Raw genomic sequence first — 17,762 nt, 5'->3', positions numbered from 1 at the left:
ATTTATCCACATGCAGCTATCAATTAGTTCAACAACCACAACTTGTCAAGGATTAATAAGTAGGCTCCCAACAATATGAAGCCATTTTGAGGAACGAAATGCAGCATTTTGTGCATCTTTAAAATCAGCAGGTTGTTGCAAATATTAGGAATTTTTTGGTCCTGCCAGTAACGAAGGTTCAGTAGATACTTTAATGCTAGGAGCTAGCACCCTCTAGTGGCAGCAGCATGCTATAATCCCAAATCCACAAAGACCACAAGACGTGTTTTGTCAACTTTATTTTCCATAAACAATTTTGTACAGTAACATTGCACCGAGAATTCCTGAATATCCTCTGAGTTCCGCTGCAGCAGTGTGAAGTGTGGACGGAGGAGTCGAGACTTCTGGTCATTTCAGAACTGTAACTCTTGGAAAAACACATTCTGAAAACATTCACAGTTTTAAAAAGGGACAAGTATAAAAAAAAAGAAAAAAAAAAAAAAAGAAAAAACACTTTACCAGACATCTGCCTCTAAAGAAGTAAAATGCTTTACTGGCCTAACACTGGCTAGCTAAGAACACACATTCTGGGGCATAAGAATAAAATGAAGCAGTGACTGCTGGGGAGAAATGTTCATGCTACTGTGGATCATCTAGAATGTGAACATTTGCTGGTAGAAAACCCATACAGATCTACTCCATTATATTTCCCATGTAACTTATGTTAAATAGGGGCAATGTGTGTGAATCCAATCCATATGGCACGATTGACTCATCAGTGTCCATATTCCTCAGTAGACAGGCTGTGTAGTAGAGGTAGGTGACATGGAACTTTCCATCTGTTTCGTTACTAACTATGCAGTTTTCAAGCTGCAGTGCATAGATATCAAGAAAACCACGTAAGGAATGTAAAATATTTATAAAATGTGATAGCTTTCTAGAGATCAATAGTCATCCCCAAAGCTAGCATACTGTTTTGTCAGATCAAATTTCTATCATCTAAGGATTATTTCCCCTTCATCAATCTGCACTATCACATTTAAGGAACCTAACACATACTAGAAGACGCTCTGTCCCTGAATAAAGAGGAATCAGACTAAATAAAAAGAGGGCTCTGGTCTTCAATCTCAAAGTGAACACTAGCATTGAGTGATCACTATCTGGACTGATATTTTCTCCATGTAGCCTAAAACAAGGGTATCACGTAGCTGTGCAGTACATTTATCAAAGGCAAAAAAAAATGTGCAATACACATACACTCATCATAAGCACAAGTGGGATGCAAGGAGTTAACTGGACGTATGTGCTTTATGCCCAGACAGACGTCTAAAAAGAAAAAAACCTTGCCACAAAATACACAGACGTAAAAAAAAACAATTAATAAATGGAATGAAACAGACATGGCCATAGAAAACACCCCAGGGTACAGAATGCGGAGACCAATGAAGGGTGCTGACCACAATGGACAGTCATCCAGTTTTGACTGTGGAGAGAATGCAACAGGCTGTGGTCATTTCAGAAAACAATGATCCTTTAAGACTTCAGTTAACAATCCATACATTGGCATATACCATGGCATACAAACTGGACGGGATATCCTTAGTGTTCATGGCTGTCATGTGGGTGTATTGATCAATGAAGGTGCACATTCAAATGTCATGTACTAGGAATTGGGGCTTTAGAGGGACACTTTACACAAGTGTGACAACAAATTCTATCCTTCTCAGTTTGCAGGGAGAGCTGCTTGGCAATTCTGCCACACTTAGCATGACTGGCTAGTAAACCAACCAATATGTTGGAGACCTATTTCACGGTCTTCTCTGATGTGCTTCTGCCACAGCTGGCATGTCCAATACCCTCATAATCATCATAGAAAATACACATAGGAAAAGAAAGCAAAAATACCATTCAGTAAAATTTGCATGGGCAGCCCTGGGCACTATATGATTCATTAATGTAAACCATTATGCTGCAACGGCTCCAGTGTCTGACAATTCAGGGAAAGGGTTGCTGGCACCACACACCATCAAGTAATCATGCCAGGAAATGTCCCTTTATTATACCACATTGAGGACTTCATCAGAAGTTGGTTGAAATGGTGTGTTCAGTCTTTTCATTTTGTTATATAGATTTATATATACTATATTTATAAATATAAAATCACTGTCACGCTGCCCTTTTTTTTATCGTACATGCACGTATTTACACCATGGCTTCCAATGCCAGCCCCTCCATGCCCAGGGAGGGAAGGAAGCCCAGGCAGGAGGTGGGAATTTATGTTACAGAATATGGCGTTGCCACTCCTTCTCAAAACTATCACAGGAGAAGGGAAAATAAAAAGCATTTGACCATCTTTATCCCACCATCTTGCCACAAAACACTATCGAGGAAAAGGGGGCATTCTTGTAAAAGTCCAGTGCCAAGTCTCTGTGATGTTAGAGTGCAGTCCCGTAAGGCAGGCTCCAGTGTTCATTGAGGACGGCTGAGGAGCACAGTAAGTCACCAGTTTGCCTTCACAGCTTTAATATCACTAACTAGATTCTGAGCCAAGCAGATTCCAAAAATCTAGAGGAGAGAGGGGGAAAAAAAAGTGATATTTCATATAGCAGCTTTTAATATTTCTTGTAAGATCTCTGCAAACCACAATAAGCATGTGATGCGACAGACTGCTCTTCTATTAGCAGGGAGTAGGAGATTGTACACACCAGATTAGAGTGTGAACAGTAGGGAGAGCATACATGAGAGCAGCTCATACATGCTGTAGATCAGTGTTTCCCAACCAGGGTGCCTCCAGCTGTTGCAAAACTACAACTCCCAGCATCCCCGGACAGCCAATTTTTCCAATCAGTACTACAGGGTCCATTGGATCCTCAAGTCATGTCGCACAACAAGTCTCCCATTTATGTATGGTGTGCTACAATGTTTATAAGATATATAAAAGTGGATATTTATTGTAACTTTTTCTATTTACAGCAATAAGGAAACATTGAGGGCAGATTTCTGTTCTACAGGAACATCATTTTTGTTTAAAGCAAATGTACGATGTTGGTAAGACTCTTGGGCTGAGACATATGGTGGGGGAAAAAATAAAGCTGCCTTTTCTCCTGGGGGTCTGTTTGTAAGCATATAAATGGTTAAGGGGTATTTCAGGATTTAAAACTAGTAGTATATCACTGGAGCACCTTCTTTTTTCTGCCTAGTTGGCGCAGGACATGCACATTCAGCCAATCACTGGCTGAGACAGAAGACTGCCCTCTCATCTCAGAACCAGGCAGGAAAGAGGAGCAGTAGGAGACCCGAGGGAAGCGCAGGGGCACTGGGGTAGGTACTTTTTTCCCCACCTACCCCAGAAATAGGGTTGAAAACATTGAAAGGCATGTGTTATTGATCTGCCCTCACCTATAAAGCCTATTATCTACCTTTGGGCAAATCCTACATTCAAGACTAAACATATCTCCGTTTAGCAAGCCAAGCACTTTCTCGCTTACAACACTCATAGCCATTATCTTTCCGATGTAACATGCAGAATGTTACTTTGTGTAAACAAAAACCATTATTTAATTCAGGAAAAAAAATCACCTAACACTTTTAGTCCAGCAGAGGGCAGCAAAACTCTTCATAATGTATTTTCTACAAAGTGCAACAGAGCATGGTGGGATCACAAGTCATGTTTGAGATCCTGTGTGATTTGTTTTGTTCAAGGATTTCTAAGTGTCTAGTTTGTTACCCAAAAAAAGAGGTTTGATTTCATGATGCATGCGCACATTTTGTATGGGTCCTCTTGTTTGCATAAAACAGGATACAATCTATCCAGCTAAACGCGTACATATAAGTACTAGTTAACATGGATTTACACCGCATGTTTGTTTCAGTTTTGAAGGAAAAAGAAAACCACAAGAAGTCAGTCAGTCCTCAAGGATGCAATAAAAGATGAACATTATATTTATATATATATATATATATATATATATATATATACACATACATACACGGTATATATATATATATATAATATATATATATATATATTTAAATGGAATATAGAGATGTAGAAAGTGTCCTGGTTGAATCAAGGACATAGAACAAATTAAATAAAAGATTTAAAAAAATGAAATAGCATAGGGAAATACAAATAGATATATAGATTCTCTCATCTATTGGACGTTTAAGATTTTCCTGTCTTTTTTTAATTATATTTGTTTATATTCATGTATAAAACCACAGGGCCCTCGTGGCTACCTCACCATGATAAATTTGGTACATATGGAATAATAATAAAATATCTAAGAAAATAAAAAATTGAAAAATAATTGTCAAGAATCACTATCTAATATATGCAAGATCAAAATTACAAATAAGTTAATGTCTAAATTTATCAATACATAGAGTAATCCCTTTTGTAGTAAAATAAACAGCAGCCAATTAATCTGCTTTAAACAAAAATGATGTTCCTGTAGAAGAGAAATCTGCTCTTAATGTTTCCTTATTGCTGTAAATAGATAAAGTTACAATAAATACCCACTTTTATATATCTTATAAACATTGTAGCACACCGTACATAAATGTTTGATGTTGGTAAGACGCTTGTAAAGGAATCCTGTAAGGAAAGAGTTATTAAAATGTCACCCGATACACCGGGCGCCCCGTTCCTCCAAAGGTCCCCCTTCTTCCAGCGCTCATTTGCGCACTGAGGCCGACCTGCCGGCTAGATTTAAATGTTCATAAGCGCCAGTCACGTGAGTGCTCGTGCCTACTGAGCACTCACATGACCAGCGCTTAAGAATATTTAAATCTAGCCGGCGGGCCCGCCTCAAAGCGCAAGTGAGCGCTGGAAGAAGGGGGACCTTTGGAGGAACAGGGCGCCGGACTGCAGGTAGGTATAGCATTCAGAGACCCCGCATCGGTCTCCTGTTCACCCGCACTATAACCTGGTGTATCAGGTTATGGTGCGGGTGAACGGGTGACTGTTTTCCTTTAAGGTATGGTACATAGCACCTTAAAGAGCAACTGTCATGAGGTTTGGGGCATATAACCTAAGGATTGTGTGTGTATGGTGTGTAAAATATGTCTGCAGCCTTACTTGTATCCCTCTTATTACAGCTTTTATTAGCTCAAAAACACTTTTATATGCTGCCACTGACAGTCGGATAGGCTTGGCTAGGGGTTCGCTATGCCCCGCGGCCGCCACGCCTATCCCCTGTACACCAGCGCTGGGACCGCTGTGAATGGCACATAGGTCCCAGTGCACGCGCCCCTTATCTTTCATATGTAAGCGCCGACCACCATTTCTTTACAGAGCGAGCGCTGACACCTCCGTGTGCCCGAGCAATACTGGAGGCAGAGAGTGAGCGCTCTCTGCCTCTAATGAATGCATAAGAGCCCAGCACGTCTCCTGCACAGGGAGAAGTAAGAGGAGAAGGACGGGCATTGTCCATGCGCACAGAGGTGTCAGACAGTTGAAGTGAGTGCTCGCGCTCTGTGAAGAAATGTCGTTCGGCGCTTACATATGAAAGATAGGGGCGCATGCGCTGGGACCTGTGGAACACAGCGGTCCCAGCGCTGGTGTATAGGGGATAGGCATGGCGGCCGCGGGGCATAGCGAACCCCTGGCCACGCCTATCCGACTGTAAATGGCTGCACATTAAAGTTTTTTTTTTTAGCTAATAAAAGCCGTAATAAGAGGGATAAAGGCAAGGCTGCAGACATATTTTACACACCATACACACACTATGGTTAGGTTATATGCCCCAAACCTCATTACAGTTGCGCTTTAAATACTCTCCCCTTACAGGACTTGTTTAGAAGATTTTCACCAACATCAAGATTTACTGTGTGCTACAATGTTTAAGTTATGTGAATTGACCGAGGAAAAAAAGTAATGAACCCATAAATAAAAGGGGGATGCAAAAATGCATGGAAAGTCAAGACAACAGCTGGAATCTATAAGTAATTAAAAAGCAATCCAGTCCCTTGTCAGTGCAAATTAATATCAGCTGGTTCAGTCCCAACTGATGGCCTGCAAAAAAGTGCCATACAAGACACATCTCATGATGGGACTTCTGTGTTGCAACAATTAGGTTGCAAAGATCTTACTGGTGTTTGTTCACTGGAAGATTCAGAAGCTTAGAAATGCTCATGTAACCCTGTTGGGGTTATAATACAGGTGGGGAAAAAAATCATTTCACCATAAATTTGCATCGACCAGGTCAAGAAGACTTGTCCAAGAGCCAAGGACCACTTGTGAAGAGCTTCAAAAAGACCTGTAATTAGCAGGTACTGTTGTTTCAAAGAAAACAGTGAGTAATGAAATCCGCCACCATGACCTGTATGCTGCTCACCACACAAGACTCCATTGTTGAATAAAAATAATGTTAAAGCTCATGTAAAGTTTGGGGAATATAGTGTGATCATATGAGAGCAAAATGGAACTATATGGAGGTCATAATACACACCTTGTTTGGAGGAAAAAAGGCACTGCACATCACCCTAAAACCACCATAACAAGAGTGAAGTTTGGAGGCAGGGACATCATGATGTGTGCTTTTCAGCAAATTGTACTGGCAAATGGGCAAATTTACCGGGACATTTCTGACAACAATCTGCTGCCATCTACCAGAATGATTGAAAAGAAACGAGGGCAGACATTTCAGCAAGACAATGATCCTAAACACACAGCCAAAGAAACTCTCAAATGGTTTCAAAGAAAGAAAATAAAGCTGCTAGAATGGCCCAGCCAACAACATGACTTATATCCCATTGAAAATGTATGGAAAGAACTGAAGATCATGATTCATAGAAGAGGCCCACAGAACCTTCAAGATTTTAAGTCTGTTTGTGCCGAAGAATGGACCAAAATCACATCAGTGGAATGCATGTGACTAGTTTCTCCATACAGGTACCAACTTGAAGCAATCATTACCAACAAAGGCTTTTGTAAAAATCAGTGTTCAAAGCTTTTGTTAAAGTGGGCAACCAAGATATGCGTTAAGCTGACCATGGCTTGTGTGTATTACCTGTAATAAATCTGTTTTAACAGATGCAATAAAGTCAAGAAAGTTTTATCCCCATTGGAGTTGTGCTGGGCTACTTTTTCTTTTGGAGTATTGGCACATTCTACAAGGGAAGTATCTGCTTTGTGGGCAGAGAGAACGGAGGCCTCACTGAAACAAATTTGCAGGACAGCAACATGGTCTTCTAGCCATACCTTTGCTGGACACTACAGGTTGGACATTTTGGTCTCTAAATATTGGGCATTTAAAGGAAAACTGTCAGCCACTTCACCCACACAAAACCCAATATACTGGGTGATAGTGTGGGTGAATTGGAGTCCAACAAGGGGGCACTTACTTTAGTGTGTCATCTGGCCACTGAGTTTTCCCCCGATAAAGTTCTGTTTGTCCTCTCTGTAGCAGTGCTTTGAAAGCGGTCCCCAAAGTCCATGTTTCTTTGGTTCCCAGAGGAAGGGGCCTAAGCCCGCCACCGTGGTTTGCGACTTCAAAGCACTACTACAGAGAGGACAAACAGAACTTTATCGGGGGGGAAACTTAGCAGCCAGGGCACACACTAGAGTAAGTGACCCCTCGTTGGACTCCAGTTCACCCACACTATCACCCAGTATATTGGGTTTAGTGTGGGTGAACTGGCTGACAGTTTTCCTTTAAATAGGTACTGTCAGATACAAAACTTTTGAAATGTTGAAAACCAATAGGTTTTGCAATTTCTTTCATTCGAACACTTTCAGTATTTCATACTGAAAAAGCCAGTCAAACAACTGCGCGACCCCCCCCCCCCCCCCTTACCTGCTTGGACACATACTAGTCCTGCTGTGTCCATGCATCATCACCTATGTCATGGACACATTTCCTTGATTGACAGCTGTGAACACAGGGCTCACAGCTGGAGAAAAAATCCTCCCACTTTCAGCTTGTGTCCCGTTACTGTCAGTGAGGACAAGCTGGGAGTTGTAGTTTTGCTAATGCTAGGGGAGATGTAATCAGACAGCATACTGAGGGAGGGGGTGGAGACCTGCACAGTGAGGCCACGCCTTTTTGAGAGGAATTCAGAATAGTGAGCTAAATTAAAAGTGTAATAAAAAAAGGTGCTAGACACATAAAAATTAGATGTACATGGTCAGGATTAGGTACTGAGTGATATATTTAAAAAAAAAAAAAAAAGTTTTTTTTGTTGGATCTGATGGGTACGCTTTAAAGTAAAGTTTATCCAGCAGTCATCCTGCCCTTACTACATTAATAGTGCCATCATGAAAAAGGATGCTGTGGAAAGTTGGAATTATTCCTACCGTTAATTAAGTTTTCAGGAGTCCCTCATGACCGCACCACCTTATATCCCACCCTGGTAACTGGTGTAGTCCAGCTTTTAGTTGTAACTTGTTAAGCACTGCTTTTAACATTTTTGTTTCTGTCCCTACAACGGTGAGGGAGCATCCTCCATTCTTTCATAGAGCCATCATGAGGGAATAATGCTTACTTTTACTTACTTGAACAGGTGATCACCTGAGCGCTTGCACAGTGAACAACAATAGTTTTTCACTCTGTATGGCAGTGTACTTTATACATTTTACCACACAAATTATAGAAGGTCTTCATACAAGCATACCACTCCCTGTGACTGTAAGGATGAACGGACAGACGACAGAGGAGACCAGCATAGGAATCTAACACAGCCTAGATGCTGTGGTTAAACATCTAAGTTAAACAGTTAAGTACTCCTGAGCTGCTCCATACTCATCCTAATGTATGTGTAAGGCCCCTTTCACACTGCCATTGCGCCCCGCCAAGAACGGTCATTAAAGTCTCTTTTTTTGTGCCTTTAACAGCCGTTCTCGTGACGGGGCACAACAAGAAACAATGGCTCCCGATGGCTCCCATTTACTATTATGGCGTCCGTCAGGCGCCGTTGTTTTTTTTACGGGAATAACGGGAGAAAAAGACGGCACTAACAGTATTTTTCCTCCCACTATTCTCCGCGGCTCCCCTGACGGGCGTCACTGTGCCGTGTCATTATGGCAGTGTGAAAGGAGCCTAAGTGGGAGGTTTTATAAAGCCAGAATTTTCAGATCTTAAAAGAAAACAAGTGATCATAATTTTCACTGGGGGTCGTAATTCCAGTGACCATACATACCTGCAATAAAGCAACTGCAACAAACACTCCGGCAACTACTATTAAGTTGTCTTGTAGCCATTTTTCAAACTGACCCACACATCCCTTAGTATATATATAACTCTGTTGCTCCAGCTCCTGTTGTAAAGAAAAGAATTCTGTGAGACCACTTACAAGATGCAATACTTGAAAATGATTATTTTATTAGGTGCCTTGTAGCAATGCTGCATATAGGAAATCTGTAGTCCTACAAAGATGGCAACAATTACCACACTACTTATACTGCAGAAAGACTGGCTCGAGCAGCTACAATATCTTTACACGCTATCTAGTGGTGAAATAGGTCGAAGGAAGAAAGAAAGTTCTTTGTTAGAACTTAGATTAATTTAATTACGATTTTATATAAAAATTGTTTAATTCCCAACCTTACACTGTAAAACTTTTTTTAAGCACTGCATGTCACAGATCTAAGAGAGGAACTCGAAGCTGTATACAGTTTTGAGATCCATTTTGCCATTGATGCTGCAATAGGCATAAACACACAAGCTTTAGTTTAGGTGTGGTTTAAGTGGTGTAAAAAATAGCTAATAGTATCTCTCTACAAAAAAAAAATAAAAAAAATAAAGTTGAGAATACCTAATGTCTTGAGATATCAGATAAGGCAGATCGATCGATTATCTATCTATTTATATCTTCCATCTTCCGTCAGTGGAATGACCAAAATCCAAATCTAAATGTTGCTGTTTGACCAGCTTCATAAGAAACTGACACAAATGGAACATTGTATCCCAGCTTCTTTCTTAGGATAAGTGATATCTAAAACCACTTAACAGAAGCAACTTACTCACAGACTTGAGAAAACTAAAACCATTTGCTGCTGAAATTAACCCCTGAAATTCCAAGTCCCATTGACATATCTTTTTCCGGGCAGATTCATGTTCATTCTATTGGTGGAATGAAAGTTCTTGTTGGAAATTCTGCTACAGGAGGCTGCTGCAAGTGGAATCTTCTAGGAATTTTATTCTTGTAGCGGAATGTTTCTAGTGTATATGGACACTACAATTTTCACACTCTGTCATGTCCATCAGAAATTTACTTTGCTGTAATTTCCAAACCTATACTGCTGACAAAACAGACTCAATCATACATAGACACCCAGAAAACAAAATACAATCCTTACTAGCTTTAGTCTCACGTCATAGCCACACTGTGTGTTAGGGACATCCTCCTATAGGAAGGAAAGACAACATGCTTTAGAAACACTTCCAAATGTTTAAGCTTCTATACATATTAAATTGATGATATATACTTTGTGTTCATTGGGGAAAGCCCAAGACATAGGATCTGTCTACCTATAGGTCACAACAAGAAGCAAAAAGAATGCCTTTTGTGGCCTTATTCAGGCCAACATACCACAAAAATATATGTATGCAACAAAAAATGCCAATAGCTTTACTTGGCACATATGTCAAACAGAAACTATAAGCATGATGTGAACATGGTCTTATGAACAATATGGGATAAAACACTGAGAAACACACACAAAAAAATAACAATCAGCACTTAAAAACACACATACATGTATAAAAAAAAAAGTGGTGACCATAGGGACAGACATGTAATTTGAAAAAATAAAAAGAGCTGTGTCCTCTCATTTCCATTCTGCACAGCTAAAATGAACAGTATACGGAATTGCCGGAAGTCCCATAGAATCACAATGCAAGGGTACGCCAGTGGAATTATTTTTTTTTTTTTCTTTAAATCAACTGGAACAAGAAAGTTGAACAGAATTGTAAATTACTTCTATTAAAAATAATCTTTACCCTTCCAGTACTTATTAGCAGCTGTATGCTACAGAGAAAATTCCTTTCTTTTTTAATTTTTATTTGTCTTGTCCACAGTGCTCTCTGCTGACACCTGCCCCCCCCCCCCCCCCCCCATCAGGAACTGTCCAGATTAGTACGGTATGTATCTTAGTGTGATAAATTTATTTAACCAGTTTTTTGATAGCACAATACTGCTTCAAGGACTTTAATACCATGAGTCTGATTGCAGAGTTCTACCTAGTGAGGTATAGTTTAAAGTCCCTTGCTATTCTCCCACTTGTGTTACTTCTAGGTTAAACTTGCAGAGAAATTATCTGCCAGTCTCCATGTAATGCGTGGTGGTAATGGGCATGAAAATCTCAATGATTGCTTTGGGAAATTTTATTGGGGGAGGGGGCAGTAACAGAGACTAAGACATGGATGAAATCTCTCACTCTTACAAAAAGGAAAACATGCATATAACTGTCCTTTTCAGGCATTATGAAAGACTCAGAGACACCAACCGAAGAAGGCTAAGTTTCCACTTGTTTTTTTCTGGCAGTTTTTGGAATACTACCACTGCAGTTTTTGAGCCAAAGCCAGAAGTGGATCCATAAGGGAGGAGAAATGTAAGTACTTCTTTATATGTCCTATTCCTTTTGAATACATTTCTGGCTTTGGCTCAAAAACTGCAGTGGCAGTATTCCGAAAACTGCCAGAAAAAAAAAAAAACAAGTGGAAACTTAGCCTAAAACAGTCTTGTACAAAAAATTTACCGCAGGGTCCTTCACACAACAAGAGAACGGCACCCCACAGCGTTCTCGGCTCGGATTAGAGTCTGTGCAATTGAAGTAAATGTTGAGGTTCCAGTCATTGGGTCCATGAGCACCACAGCAGGACCACTGTAAAATGGAAAGAACAATCATAAGGTAGCCTTCAAGTAACAGAAGTTTTAGGATTATTTACAGCATTTTAGAGAAATGTTCAGAATAAGCTGAAAAAGCTTTGTTCAGCAGAAAAGACGGTCAATGATATTCTAATGTTTGCAGGGGCCTCTCTACCAACTGTAGGGCACTGTTCAAGTAACATGCAATTTTTATTGCAGGAGGCAATTTTACAGAATATAAGCTGCTATGAGAAGTAATGTAATGTAGTCTGATGACAACTGCAGGATAAGTGTAACATGATTCAAGTAATACATTGTAATTGGACTTACATATTCCTGAGCAAAGTCAATGAGGTTCTGCAGGTCTATATCATCACGATATGCCTTAACATTGTTATTAATAAAGAAGTTGAGTTGATCTTTGATCCAGTCTTTAAATACAAAGGCCAGGATCCCTGCTGTCAGCTCAAGGAAAAAGATCAGCCCAAGGAAGACTGAGAACTGCGAAGAAAAACATAATATAAATCAGAAAATACTTCTAAGACATTCTGGGCAGGCTGCAGTTCTGATCTTAAAAGACAAATGGGTCCCCAAGGCTTCCTACTTGGAATGGAGCAAAGGCCTGTGGAGACACTTATTAGGGGTACTCCTGTGGAAAACTTTTTTTTTTAAATCAACTGGTGCCAAAAAGTTAGACGGATTTGTAAATTATTTCTATAAAGAAACGTTCCAGTACTTATCAGATGCTGTTTACTACAGAAGAAATGTTTTCTTTTTGGACTTCTTTTCTGTCTGTCCACAGTGCTCTCTGCTGACACCTCTGTCCATTTTAGGAACTGTCCAGAGCAACATAGGTTTCCTATAGAGATTTTCTCCTGCTTTGGACAGTTCCTGACATGGACAGAGGCGTCAGCAGAGAGCACTGTGGAAAGAAAAGAAATCAAAAAAGAAAATCATTTCCTCTGTAGTATACAGCAGCTAATAAGTACTGGAAGGATTAAGATTTTTTAATAGAAGTAATTTACAAATCTGTTTAACTTTTTGGCACCAGTTAAATAAAAAATAAATAAATAAAGTTTTCCACGGAGTACCCCTTTTAGTGCTGTAAGTGAATCTGATGTAGTTATTTTTATATTTCTCAAGATCTAGGATGGTATTTATCAGCCCCAATAAACTATAACAGAAGACATTAATCATCATCAGAAAGATCAGAGAAAAAGGAGGAGACGGTGACCCACAGCTACAATATTAATAATCATGCCATCCAAAGAATGTAATAACTGGGCAGGGAGGATTGAATGGGTGTGGTAGACATAGCAACAAAACCATAACAGAAAGTTATCCTAGTAAACAATCATTTCAGGCTGTGGGTATGACAGGCAATGTTATGCTGCAGATACCGAATGTGACTTTTACATTCATGAGTAAAATCTGGCTAAAGAGCTACTGTGGCGACTAAAAAGATGACGAGAATGAGACAAGATCACAAGAATGAGACAAGATCACATTTTCAGTATGACCATGAGAACACTGGTCCCTCTTATATGTTCAATTTACCAACAATTACCAGGAAAGGTAATATAGGTTAACATCAAAACCATTAAAGAATTCAATAATATGTAAATTTTATGGCAATTTGCTACTTTTTTGCATTAGGCTGCGTTCACATCTGCATAATAGGCTCTGTTGCCTATTTAAAAAGACTACTCCGGGATGCAAAAATTGTCAGACTGGCGGCAGTAAAAAAATAAATAAAGAGATACATATTTGCAATCGCTCCCCCGATGTCTCAGATAATACGCTCCGGCCTCCGCCCCTATCCTCTTCCTGGGTGCCGGTGGTGAGTCATCCTGCACTCAGCAAATCACCGGCCACAGCGAAGCGGGCCAAAAATGTCACACTGCCGCTCAGCCTATTGCCGGCCGAGGCGGGACTTTGCTGCGGCTGGTGATTGGCTGAGTGCAGTATGACTCGCCGACAACCAGGAAGAGGATCGCGGCAGAGGCCGGAGCGGGTTACCGAAGGCACCGGGGGAGCGATGGCAGGTATGCATCTCTTAATTTTTTTTAATGCAGCCAGTCTGAATGACCATTTTTGCATCCCGGAGTACTACTTTAAGGTGGGAGAGGGATGGACAGATTAGAAACCAACAGACCCCTTGTTCATTATGGAGTTCTACAGGCGCAGGTTGTGTCAATCATTTAACAAATCTAACATTGTTGTGGTTTGTTTCTAAACTAAAATAGGACAAAGCCTTAGGTTTCTTAGTTGATGCACTAAGCTAAAAATGAAATATACCATGAGCTGCATTGGCCAACATACATGGCTGTTAAGGGAAAATTGCACAATAATGCTTAAACAGAAAAGCATACTCCCTGTTTAATGTTTACACTGAAGATAAGGTCATTACTTATTTCTACACTTTCTGTTACCATTAAAGGGGTATTCCAGGAAAAAACTTTTTTTATATATATCAACTGGCTCCAGAAAGTTAAACAGATTTGTAAATTACTTCTATTAAAAAATCTTAATCCTTTCAGTACTTATGAGCTTCTGAAGTTAAGGTTGTTCTTTTCTGTCTAAATCCTCTCTGATGACACCTGTCTCAGGAAATGCCCAGTTTAGAAGAGGTTTGCTATGGGGATTTGCTTCTAAACTGGGCGTTTCCCGAGACAGGTGTCATCAGAGAGGATTTATACAGAAAAGAACAACCTTAACTTCAGAAGCTCATAAGTACTGAAAGGATTAAGATTTTTTAATAGAATAAATTTACAAATCTGTTTAACTTTTTTCCTGGAATACCCCTTTAAGATTAACAATTTTATACCTCTATTAAACTAAAAAAATAAAAATAAAAATTATTGGTTCATGGATCATAAAGATGTGAGTTACCAGTCCTCTTATTCTAAGAAATACAATGCAGGGGAAAAAAAATTAAGCATGTTGTGTAAAGTGTTTGCTTATTCAGAGCACAGACCTTTCAAGGTCCATTGAGTGCAAAGGCTAAATTCATGTCACCAACATAGAAAAAGTAAATGTATTTGTACAAATCTAAATGTAAACCACATGCAATAGTCCTTAATGAAACAACATACAAATTTTAGTAGAGTAGTGTTCTCCCGCAGTGCTCCAATGCAGCCAGCAAACCCCAGCACAAACATAACAGCCCCAGTGACCATGAAGAGCCAGACAGGGTCAAAGCCGCCTAGGTCCGTGATGGAGGAGATGTTGGAAAGGACACCCTGTGGAGAGAACAGCTATATCATCAGACAGTAAATTACTGGTTAAAAGAGCACATAAAAGGCACCAAACACTGATAAACATCTAAAGTTATAGAAAAACTCACCCACTCAAAAAAAAAAAGTGTGAACGCTGATCAGGCATTACCCCTGCATCCAAAATGGGGGGGTCCCAATCAGCATAAAGCACAAACGAAGGACTCTTAGCCCTCATACATCCAATTTTAAAGCTATATACAGAAAAAAAAGTAAAAAATTACTTAAATATAATATAGTAAGCAGTACAATAATACTGTCAAGTGCTTTGTGTAAAAAAAGAAATAAAAAGTTGCAGAATTTTTCTCTTCATTTTCCTGCCACAGATAATAAATTTTTAGGGGAAAATGATTGCAAAAAAAATAAATAAAATAAAACTGTCATATGGGTCTATAGAGGGATAAATAGGTGCTATGGACCTTAAAGGAGAACTCCAGAGTATAAAAATTGTCGCCCATACTGCCGGCAGTAAAAAATGAAGAGGTACATACCTTCCTCCGCTCCCCTGGGGCCTCCGGTAACCGGCTCCGGTCTCCGCCGCGATCCACTTCCTGGTTGCCGGTGGTCGGAGAGTCTTACTGGGCTCAGCCAATCACCAGCCGCAGCGAAGTCCCGACTCGGCCGGCGATACGCTGAGTGGCAGTGTGACGTTTTCGGCCCCGGACGCAGGTGCATAAGAGCAATTACCCAAATATCCAGAGACCCAAAACCCCCGTCCCACAGGCCCGCCGTGAGCACCCAGAAGGTGAAATTAGCTCGATTGGTGTAATCCGAATGACCCGAACATCCCCCATCCTGGGAGTACAAGGACCCTAAAGGAGACAGACATGGGAACTGGAGGTTCCCGAGTAACCAGGAAGACGTACACGGAAGTATAAACTGTCAAGAAGGAGCGGAAGACCCTAAAAAAGGAGCATCCCATAACACCAGACATGAGAAATTGGAGGTTCCTGGGTCTCCTGGAAGACTTACACCTGAAGGGGGAAGGAAACCCAACAGCCGCAAAACGCTCCGGGAGACAAACTTCCGTGGCGGGACAAGAAGTGCCGTACAGAGAGACCGCCCACAATGGAATCACGGAGAAGTCGGGGCAGGATAGCCACCCCTGCCCGAGACCTCAAGCATCAAGAAGGCCCAAAGAACCAGGATGGCCAACCCAAAAAGAAGGCACACCACAGCAGTCTAGGATAGCGTCCAAGCCAAGAAGACTAACCAGAGTTATACCCCAGCAGTCCGAGAAGACCACAGCACTCCGAAGCAACATCCCGTCAGGATGGGAACGGAGTGAAAAAAAAAGGGACCCCAGCAGAAACTCCCAGGTGAGGGAGGTCACTCTAGAAGACCGTGGTGTCAGTGTCGCACAACCGACGCAGTCAAGATTGTGGAGATTGTGCCAAGCGATGAGGAGAGAGATATGGCTCCATCTAGGCAGAAGATAGCGCTCAGCGAAATAGTCTGCCTAGCGGAGGGGAAAAACAAGGGGTGGTTGGGAAAAAAAACCTAGGCACCAACCACAATAGCTCCCTGATCCCCGTTCCTCCCTGTGGAAGGGGGATTGACAAGTGCACCAGGCACTGTCAAAGCAGGGAAATGCCGCCCTACGGCAACGGGACAAGATACTGGGTGGACATAGCCCCCCCCCGGAACCCTACAACAATATAGAGATATTAAGAGATCGGAATCCTGGATACAGGTGCTGGGCAAGGAAACCAAGACACTGCTACAAATGAGTGTAAGAAGCACATGCACACAGCAACCAACAGCATTGAGAGAAACACCCCAACAAGGTGCACCCTAGACCAGATGGGTGCCAGCTTAGCCATCCTAGACTTGTGTAAGGCAACAGAGCAGACGCCTGAGCCACCCTGCACAGAAAACCAGGAAAATACCTGGAGGCAAAAGGGGGCCTGAACTGACTGTCGCCCCAACAGGCCCCCTGCCAGATCAGAGGTGCTCAACCGTCACAGGACTTCAGAACAAGACCACAGGAAGGCCCGAGGCACACCACACCGAACAGAAAGGAGGCTGAACTCTACATGTGCAGAGGACCTAGCATACGTAGGGACACAGACATGGTTACCTCACTGTAGTAGAAGGGAAGCAAACTGCAGACACGAAGGAAACCACAGACATACAAAAGTCCAGCTGAATGGAAGACACTCAGCACCCAATCCAGCAGACCAACGTGGCATTCTTAGAAAAGTGGAACAGAGTGCAGCTGTAGCCATGAAAAGCCATGGAACCTGGAGGAGACGCCCACACCCCAGCTCCTAATGGTGCTACACACCAGGACTGCTGTTGCAGATGCAAGAGATGAGGGATGCATGTGGGGCAGGAAACATGCAGACACAGAATAGGTCCCATGAACCCATAGACACACTTTGTGGAACTTCACACGGAAGGAGTCACCGCACTGCAGTCACAGGAGCGGCAAGAATGGGGGAGGTGACCTGGTGGATCAGAAAGCCATGCAGACACTGTCTGGCTACCTGGTATAGGGGCTATGGCCACACCGGGTCCCGCATCCAGAACCGCACACTAAAAAGTGGGCTACCAGCCTAAAGCCATGAGAGCGGCAGGCATGTGGAGAGGGACCTGATAAAGTAGGAAACTCCACAAACCAGCATATGGCGCATTGCAGAGGGCTAATGGAGCAACATGGGGAGACCCACTCAGAACTACGCCTAGGCAGCGGGT

The 17,762-nt window shown here is 41.6% G+C and overlaps 1 protein-coding gene across 1 annotated transcript in view; it reads right to left on the bottom strand.

The window, feature by feature from the left end:
- Positions 1–261: 261 nt before the first annotated feature.
- Positions 262–17,762, bottom strand: part of TSPAN17 (tetraspanin 17) — an 81,732-nt gene continuing 64,231 nt past the window's right edge. Inside the window, exons 3-8 of the mRNA XM_056574718.1 lie at positions 14,886–15,032; positions 12,121–12,291; positions 11,681–11,806; positions 10,280–10,327; positions 9,121–9,237; positions 262–2,544 (exon numbers count right to left, since the gene is read on the bottom strand). Of these exons, the coding sequence (XP_056430693.1) occupies positions 2,479–2,544; positions 9,121–9,237; positions 10,280–10,327; positions 11,681–11,806; positions 12,121–12,291; positions 14,886–15,032 (675 nt within the window). The 3' untranslated portion in view covers positions 262–2,478. The remainder of the gene's footprint in view (positions 2,545–9,120; positions 9,238–10,279; positions 10,328–11,680; positions 11,807–12,120; positions 12,292–14,885; positions 15,033–17,762) is intronic.

Source organism: Hyla sarda, chromosome 4 (genome assembly GCF_029499605.1).
Source record: "Hyla sarda isolate aHylSar1 chromosome 4, aHylSar1.hap1, whole genome shotgun sequence".
NCBI lineage: Eukaryota > Metazoa > Chordata > Amphibia > Anura > Hylidae > Hyla > Hyla sarda.
This window is presented reverse-complemented; position numbering and strand designations above follow the sequence as displayed.